Raw genomic sequence first — 8,767 nt, 5'->3', positions numbered from 1 at the left:
CTCACGCCTGTAATCCCAACACTTTGGGAGGCCGAGGTGGGTGGATTACCTGAGATCAGGAGATTGAGACCAGCCTGGCCAACATGGTGAAACCCCGTCTCTACAAAAATTACAAAAAATTAGCCAGGTGTGGTGGCAGGCGCCTGTAATCCCAGCTACTCGGGAGGCTGAGGCAGGAGAATCGCTTGAACCTGGGAGGTGGAGGTTGTAGTGAGCTGAGATCGCACCATTGCACTTCAGCCTGGGTGACACAGCAAGACTCTGTCTCAAAAAAAAAAGAAAAGAATATGGAAGTTCATAGAACTATGCTCTCTACCTTTGTGTATGTTTGAACATTTCCATAATAAAAGAGTTTTAAATGATGTTCCTCTGGTAAGCATGGTTTCCAGTAACTCCCAGAGCATCCTTCCCACTTGCCCTGAAAGCCAGGACTTCCCCTTTGGCTCCCCACGCACAGATCCCAGCCCTTTCTCCCCTCCACCCAGGCCACCCTTTATCCCCTGTAGTTGTCTGCTGGCACAGTCCCCACATTTAGGACCTTTCCCAGTTGTGCTTCACAGCTCTGAGGGGCCAGAGAGACCTTAAGGAGTATACATATTTTGAATAGGTCCTACAATAAACAAAAATAAACCAAAATAATATAATATTGCTTTTGGTCCCTATTAGGTGCTTCTGAGCAAAATGCAATGCAATACTGGTAGAAAACTGGCCTCCATCCTGTGAAATAGAAGGCAAGGGATGTAAGGTCACCCTGTCTCATCCACTGCCTTCATCCAGGATGACCTCCACCCCAAAGGAAATACCACTAAGAATTCAGAGACTGAGGCCGGGTGCAATGGCTCACACCTGTAATCCCGGCAATTTGGGACACCAAGGCAGGAGGATCACAAGGTCAGGAGATCAAGACCATCCTGGCTAACACAGTGAAACCCATCTCTACTAAAATACAAAAATTAGCCAGGTGTGGTGGCATGCGCCTGTAGTCTCAGCTACTGGGAAGGCTGAAGCAGGAGAATCGCTTGAACCTGGGAGGCGGAGGTTGCAATGAGTTGAGATCGCATCATTGCACTCCAGCTTGGGCAACAGAGCAAGACTTCGTCTCAAAAAAAAGAATTCAGAGACTCACTGTCATGAGTTCAAGGGGCTGAAGCCCAGGACTGGGATGGAGGGCACTTACTGAGTAACCCTGGGAAAATCATGATTTTTTTTTTCTTTTTCTTTTTCTTTTTTTTTTTTTTTGTTGTTGTTGTTTTTGAGACAGAGTTTCGCTTTTGTTGCCCAGGCTGGAGTGCAATGGCGCGATCTCAGCTCACCACAACCTCTGCCTCCCAGGTTCAAGCGATTCTCCTGCCTCAGTCTTCCGAGTAGCTGGGACCACAGTCATGTGACATCATGCCCAGCTAATTTTGTATTTTTAGTAGACATGGGGTTTCTCCGTGTTAGTCAGGCTGATCTTGAACTCCCAGCCTCAGGTGATCCACCCACATGGGCCTCCCAAAGTGCTGGGATTACAGGCGTAAGCCACCGCACACGGCTTTTTCCTTTTTTAAAGACAGGGCTTGTTCTGTCACCCAGGCTGGAGTGCAGCGATACCATCAGAGCTCACTGCAGCCTCCAACTCCTGGGCTCAAGCAATCCTCCTGCCTAAGCCTCAGGAATAGCTGGGATTACAGGCACCCACCACCATGCCCAGACAGGGGTTTCCCTAGTTGCCCAGGCTGGCCTCAAACTCCTGGCCTCAAGAGATCCTCCCACCTCAACTTCTTAAAGTGCTAGGATTACAGGTATGAGTCACCAAGCCTGGCAGAAAGCATGATTTTTTAAATTTTTGTTTATTTATTTATTTATTTTTGAGACAGAGTCTCACTCTGTTGCCCAAGTTGGAGTGCAGTTGTGCGATCTTGGCTCACTGCAACCTCCACCTCCAGAGTTCAAATGATTCTCCTGCTTCAGCCACCTGAGTAGCTGTGATTATAGGCGTGCACCACCAGGACCCGGCTATTTTTTTTGTATTTTTCGTAGGATGGGGTTTCGCCATGTTGGCCAGGCTGGTCTTGAACTCCGGGCTTCAAGAGATCTGCCCACCTTGGCCTCCCAAAGTGCTGGGATTACAGGCGCAAGCCACCACGCCCAGTCGGAAATCATGATTTTCTGTCTTAAGTGTTTCTAGATGAAAGCATGGGAACCATCACCCCTTTCTACTCTTCACTAGTTTGCCAGCTAGGGATGAAAGCGCTTTGGAACTTGTAGGATATAAACCAGCTGTTTTATCATAAGAAAGTATTTCTACAGGCTGGACGCAGTGGCTCACACCTGTAATCCCAGCATTTTAGGAGGCCAAGGCGGGTGGATCCCTTGAGGCCAGAAGTTCAAGACTGTTTTGAAACAGGGTCTCATTCTGTTGCCCAGGCTGTTGTGCAGTGGCGTGATCTCGGCTCACCACAACCTCTACCTCCCAAGTTCAAGCCATTCTCCTGCCTCAGCCTCCCAAGTAGCTGGGATTACAGGTGTGTGCCACTACTGCCCAGCTAATTTTTGTATTTTTAGTAGAGATGGGGTTCTACCATGTTGGCCAGGGTGGTCTGGAACTCCTGACTTCAAATAATCCACCCACCTTGGTCTCCCAAAGTGCTGGGATTACAGGCGTGAGCCACCATGCCTGGCCAAAAGAAAATATTTCTCCAGATGTAATCCCAAACCCTCCTACCCTATCTCTAAACTTTAGTATTAAAAAAAAAAACAACAGGCTAGGTGCGGATCACCCGAGGTCGTGAGTTCAAGACTAACCTGACCAACATGGAGAAATCCTGTCTCTACAAAAATTCAATATTAGCCAGGGGTTGTGAGCATGCCTGTAATCCCAGCTACTTGGAAGACTGAGGCAGGAGAATTGCTTGAACCCGGGAGCCAGAGGTTGCAGTGAACTGAGATCATGCCATTGCACTCCAGCCTGGGCAACAAGAAGCAAGAGCGAAACTCCGTCTCAAAAAAAAAAAAAAAAACATGTACTGATCTGCTGTGCAGGTAGGTGAACTAGTGTAATTGCAGAAACTATGTGAGCTTGGAACTGGAAAGATTGGGGTCCCAGTTCTGACTCTGTCTTTTACTATGTAACTCTAAACATGTTACCTAACCTTTCCAACTCTGGTTAGTACCTACTGTATGGATTGTTGTGACAATAAGATGAGATAAGTCATCTACGGCAGTTGGACTAAACCTTCTTTTTTTTTATTATTATTATTATTTTTTTGAGATGGAGTCTCGCTGTGTCGCCCAGGCTGGAGTGCAGTGGTGTGATCTTGGCTCACTGCAAGCTCTGCCTCCCGGGTTCACGCCATTCTCCTGCCTCAGCCTCCTGAGTAGCTGGGACTACAGGCACCCGTCACCACGCCCAGCTAATTTTTTGTATTTTTTTAGTAAAGACAGCGTTTCACCGTGTTAGCCAGGATGGTCTCAATCTCCTGACCTCGTGATCCACCCGCCTCGGCCTCCCAAAGTGCTGGGATTACAGGCATGAGCCACCGCGCCCGGCCTGGACTAAACCTTCTTAAAATTCCTTAGGTACGTAATAACTGACACGTGTTAACAGTTAATATGGGCCAGTACTTTTGATATTAATTTACATAAGTTACTCATTTATTCATAGAATATTTATGAAATATTTATGATCAATACATATCAATGACTGTTTTAAGTATTGGGAATATAGGTGAACAAAACAGATAAAAATCTGTAGGGAGAAGAGATAGTAAATATTTACTTATTTATTTACTTAGAGACAAAGTCTTGCTCTGTCACCCAGGCTGGAGTGCAGTGGTGCAATCTTGGCTCACTGCAACCACCGCCTAGTCTTGTCCCTCAGCCTTCTGAGTAGGTGGGATTACAAGCACGCACCACGAGGCCCATCTAATTTTTTTGTTTGTTTGAGACAGAGTCTTGCCCTGTTGCCCAGGCTAGAGTGCAGTGGTGCAATCTCAGCTTACCGAAACCTCTGCCTCCCAGGTTCAAGCGATTCTCCTTCTTCAGCCTCCCAAGTCGCTGGGATTGCAGGTGCACGCCACCACACCCAGCAAATTTTTTTGTATTTTTAGTAGAGATGGGGTTTCACCATGTTGGCCAGGCTGGTCTTGAACTCCTGACCTCATGATCCGCCCCCCCTCGGCCTCTCAAAGTGCTGGAATTACAAGTGTGAGCCACTGCACCCAGCAATTTTTTGTATTTTTAGTAGAGATGGGGTTTTGCCATGTTGGCCAGGCTGGTCTTAAATTCTTGGCCTCAAGTGATTCACCCATCTTGGCCTCTCAAAGTGCTGAGATTACAGGTGTGAGCCACCACACCTGGCCGAGATAGTAAATAAATAAACAAGGAAAATACATAGTCCACTGTAGAGTAAAAGCAGCAGAGAGAATAGAGAATTGGAAGGAAAGTAGGTAGATTACTGTGCTGGAGGTGGTGTTGTTGCTATTTTATTTTTGTTGTTGTTGTTGTTGTTGCTATTTTAAACAGGAGGGCCACGGAAGGCCTGTCTGATCAGGTGACATTTTTTAGAAATTTGTTTTATTTTATATTTTTTTGTGAGACAGAGTCTCGCTCTGTCACCCAGGCTGGAGTACAGTGGCGTGATCTTGGTTCACTGCAACCTTTGCCTCCCGGGTTCAAGCGATTCTCCTGCTTCAGCCTCCTGAGTAGGTGGGATTACAGGTGTCCACCACCATGCCTGGCTAATTTTTCTATTTTTTTTAGTAGAGACAGGGTTTCACCATATTGGCCAGGCTGATCTTGAACTCCTGACCTCAAGTGATCGACCTGCCTCAGCCTCCTAAACTGCTGGGATTACAGGTATGAGCCACCAGGCCCAGCCAAGATCAGGTGACATTTGAACAGAGAACTGGAGGAGGTGATGGGGGAACCACGTGGATATCTTGGAGAAGAACTGTACAGGAAACAGTGTGCAAAGACCCTGGCGGTAGCCAATATAGATGGAGTAGGAGGGAGAGTAGCAGGGGATGAAGTCAGAGGAGTGGCAGAAGGTCAGAGGACAGAGGGTCTTGTAGACCATTATAAAGATTTCGGCTTTTACCCTTAGTGAGATGGGAAGTCATTGGAGGCTCTTGAGGAGATAATACGGAAGCTGTAGAGAGGTTAAATAGCTTTTCCAAGGTAAAACAGCTTGAGTGGCAGAAGGTAGGGAGTTAAGCGCCAAGGCTGAAGTTCTTAACCCTATGCTGCCACTGAACTTTAGCCTTCTTTATTTGGGCATTGCTCTCCTGTGACTTCAAAGAAACTGGGACACTGGGAAGTTATGCGGCTTGCCTAAGGCCACACAGCTGGTAAGTGACAGGGGCAGAATTGCGCCTTAGTCTGTCTGCAGCCCGACTTCAAGTTCTTTACACCACACCGCCTCCCTCAGGTGTCTGGACCATACTGGCTTCTCTTGCATGGAGGTCACTGAAGTGGGAGAGGAGGCAAACCGAGGAGACCGTCTCGGCTTCGGGCAGCGGTGCTGTTCCTTAGGAAGCTCCAGCCCTTGGCTCTACCGGACTGCGGACATCTTTCCCGAGCAAGGCACGGAAGAAAAGAAAACTGGCCTTTATTTCGGGGTGGCCACGCAGGCATCCAAGAGCCAGAGGAGCAGGTGTCACGGGAGAGCGGCGAGCAAGGCCAGGCCAGGAGGAGCAACCGCAGCCGCCTACGGCCGCCCCTTCCTGACCCACCCCAGGTGTCCGGAGTTCCGCGCCCGGGTAGGGGAAGGAGGGCGGACGGGGCGGGGTTTTGGCGCCGCGCCCCCGTCACGTGACGAAGCCATCATGGCGGCGGCCAGAGGCCTGCCCGGCTCCCGGAAGCGGGCTGTGAGGGGCGGGAGCGCTGCTGGAAGCCGAGCTGGAGCCGGAGCCACAGCGGGGAGGGTGGCCGGGCGGCCTGGAGCCGGACGTGTCCGGGGTGTCCCCGCAGACCGGGACAGCAGGTGAGATGGAGTCTGGGTGAGGTGCAAGCGGATGTGGCATCGCTGGGCAGGGGCTAGGGGGCGCAGTGGGGCGCCAGTGACCTGGAGGAATGGGCATCTGAGATGCACACGCATGACCCTGAAGCAACTCGAGAGGCCTGCGCGGGTGGGAGGGATGCCCGGGACAGAGGATGAGACACTGAGGGCAAAAAGAGGCTCCCCAGCGAGGATGGGAGGTAATAGAAGGACGTGTGCGGGAGGTGCTGTGGGAAAAGGCAGTAGAATTTGGGGGAGCGGGATTATTGGAAGGGACTCCCTCATTACAGGCAAGGATGGGGTGAGTGCTCAGTCCTCTCCCCTGTCCTCTTACCCCTCCCTGCCCCACAGTGTCCTAGGAGACAGCTCTGGCGGGGCCACTCCTCCCACCCACCCAACTGGTCCCTCCGGTCTGAGATCTTGGGGAGTGGAGTTGACGGGGTTGGGTGGAGCTGCCTTCTGCTTAAGACAGTCGGCCCCTTGACCCTGCTGCCCGAAGGATGGATATGACTCTGACCCCTACCTCTCTTCCCAGGTCGTCGGGGGCCCACCATGCTGGTGACTGCCTACCTTGCTTTTGTAGGCCTCCTGGCCTCCTGCCTAGGGCTGGAACTGTCAAGATGCCGGGCTAAGCCCCCTGGAAGGGCCTGCAGCAATCCCTCCTTCCTTCGGTTTCAACTGGACTTCTATCAGGTCTACTTCCTGGCCCTGGCAGCTGACTGGCTCCAGGCCCCCTACCTCTATAAACTCTACCAGCATTACTACTTCCTGGAAGGTCAAATTGCCATCCTCTATGTCTGTGGCCTTGCCTCTACAGTCCTCTTTGGCCTGGTGGCCTCCTCCCTTGTGGATTGGCTGGGTCGCAAGAATTCTTGTGTGCTCTTCTCCCTCACTTACTCACTATGCTGCTTAACCAAACTCTCTCAAGACTACTTTGTGCTGCTAGTGGGCCGAGCACTTGGTGGGCTGTCTACAGCCCTGCTCTTCTCAGCCTTCGAGGCCTGGTACATCCATGAGCACGTGGAACGGCATGACTTCCCTGCCGAGTGGATCCCAGCTACCTTTGCTCGAGCTGCCTTCTGGAACCATGTGCTGGCTGTAGTGGCAGGTGTGACAGCTGAGGCTGTAGCAAGCTGGATAGGGCTGGGGCCTGTAGCGCCCTTTGTGGCTGCCATCCCTCTCCTGGCTCTGGCGGGGGCCTTGGCCCTTCGAAACTGGGGAGAGAACTATGACCGGCAGCGTGCCTTCTCAAGGACCTGTGCTGGAGGCCTGCGCTGCCTCCTTTCAGACCGCCGCGTGCTGCTGTTGGGCACCATACAAGCTCTATTTGAGAGTGTCATCTTCATCTTTGTCTTCCTCTGGACACCTGTGCTGGACCCACATGGCGCCCCTCTGGGCATTGTCTTCTCCAGCTTCATGGCAGCCAGCCTGCTTGGCTCTTCCCTGTACCGTATTGCCACCTCCAAGAGGTACCACCTTCAGCCCATGCACCTGCTCTCCCTTGCTGTGCTCATCGTCGTCTTCTCTCTCTTCATGTTAACTTTCTCTACCAGTCCAGGCCAGGAGAGTCCAGTGGAGTCCTTCATAGCCTTTCTACTTATTGAGTTGGCTTGTGGACTATACTTTCCCAGCATGAGCTTCCTACGGAGAAAGGTGATCCCTGAGACAGAGCAGGCTGGTGTACTCAACTGGTTCCGGGTACCTCTGCACTTACTGGCTTGCCTAGGGCTCCTTGTCCTCCATGACAGTGATCGAAAAACAGGTACTCGGAACATGTTCAGCATTTGCTCTGCTGTCATGGTGATGACTCTGCTGGCGGTGGTGGGACTCTTCACCGTGGTAAGGCATGATGCTGAGCTGCGGGTACCCTCACCTACTGAGGAGCCCTATGCCCCTGAGCTGTAACCCCATGCCAGGACAAGATAGCTGAGACAGACTCTTGAATTCCAGCTATCCAGGATTGTACAGATCTCTCTGTGACTGACTTTGTGACTCTGTCCTGTGGTTTCTCCTGCCACTGCTTTGTGTTTGGGAGGACATGATGGGGGTGATGGACGGGAAAGAAGGTGCCAAAATTTCCCTCTGTGTTACTCCCATTTAGAAAATAAACACTTTTAAATGATCATTGATTTGATTTACTCATCCTTACCTGTAGCCTTCTCAGTAGTTTCTGGTGAGTGGGCAGCTAGAGGTTTTTTGTTTTTTGTTTTTTCATTTTTTTATTTTTTGAGACGGAGTCTTGCTCTGTCGCCCAGGCTGGAGTGCAATGGTGCGATCTCGGCTCACTGCAACCTCCGCCTCCCAGGTTCAAGTGATTCTCCTGCTTCAGCCTCCCAAGTAGCTGGGATTACATGTGCCTGCTACCATGCCCAGCTAATTTTTTTTTTTAGTAGAGATGGGGTTTCACCGTGTTGACCAGGCTGATCTTGAACTCCTGACTTCAGGTGATCCACCCACCTTGGCCTCCCAAAGCGTTGGGATTACAGGCGTGAACCACCACGCCAAGCCCAGCTAGAGGTTTTAAGGTGGGATTATCAGCAAAAGTTAATCTATTTCTAACTTCTCCAAGGCTGTCTCCAGTTCAGACTGAGAATTATGGAATTGTTCTCAGCAGAGCTGTGTGGGAAGGGTCTGAGGCTCCTAGGTCCTCCACATTCCTCTGTTGTTGGACAGGCACTGCCCCCAGTTGTCAAGCAGAACCCTTGCTTACATCCAGGGTAAGATTATCTCCATAGCACATGAAGTAGATACCCAGTATGCCAGGCCACTGAGCAAAGATTCCAGGGG

General features: G+C 50.9%; 1 protein-coding gene across 3 annotated transcripts; it reads left to right on the top strand.

The window, feature by feature from the left end:
* The first annotated feature begins 4,964 nt into the window (after positions 1-4,964).
* On the top strand, positions 4,965-8,105 carry MFSD5 (major facilitator superfamily domain containing 5). Of its 3 annotated transcripts, none has more exons than XM_030939688.1 (2): positions 4,965-5,769; positions 6,516-8,103. In XM_030939688.1, the coding sequence occupies exons 1-2, from the start codon at positions 5,439-5,441 to the stop codon at positions 7,883-7,885; spliced, it is 1,701 nt and encodes a 566-aa protein (XP_030795548.1). In that variant the 5' UTR covers positions 4,965-5,438; the 3' UTR covers positions 7,886-8,103. The 3 variants fall into 3 exon arrangements, with proteins under 3 accessions (XP_030795548.1, XP_010372234.1, XP_010372233.2); XM_010373932.1 differs by lacking the exon at positions 4,965-5,769 and adding an exon at positions 5,777-5,965 and having other exon boundaries at positions 6,516-8,105; XM_010373931.2 differs by lacking the exon at positions 4,965-5,769 and adding an exon at positions 6,039-6,180.
* The last annotated feature ends 662 nt before the right edge of the window (positions 8,106-8,767 follow it).

This window comes from Rhinopithecus roxellana, chromosome 10 (genome assembly GCF_007565055.1).
Source record: "Rhinopithecus roxellana isolate Shanxi Qingling chromosome 10, ASM756505v1, whole genome shotgun sequence".
Classification (NCBI taxonomy): domain Eukaryota; kingdom Metazoa; phylum Chordata; class Mammalia; order Primates; family Cercopithecidae; genus Rhinopithecus; species Rhinopithecus roxellana.
The sequence above is the reverse complement of the archived record's forward strand: the minus strand, read 5'-3'. Positions and strand labels throughout refer to the sequence as shown.

What these genes read in the sequence shown, in the direction of transcription:
- MFSD5 (XM_030939688.1), top strand. Translation starts at nt 5,439, where the DNA reads ATGGAGGTCACTGAAGTGGGAGAGGAGGCAAACCGAGGAGACCGTCTC. An exon ending in AGGAGGGCGGACGGGGCGGG is followed by an intron (nt 5,770 to 6,515) that starts GTTTTGGCGCCG and finishes CTCTCTTCCCAG; the next exon opens with GTCGTCGGGGGCCCACCATG.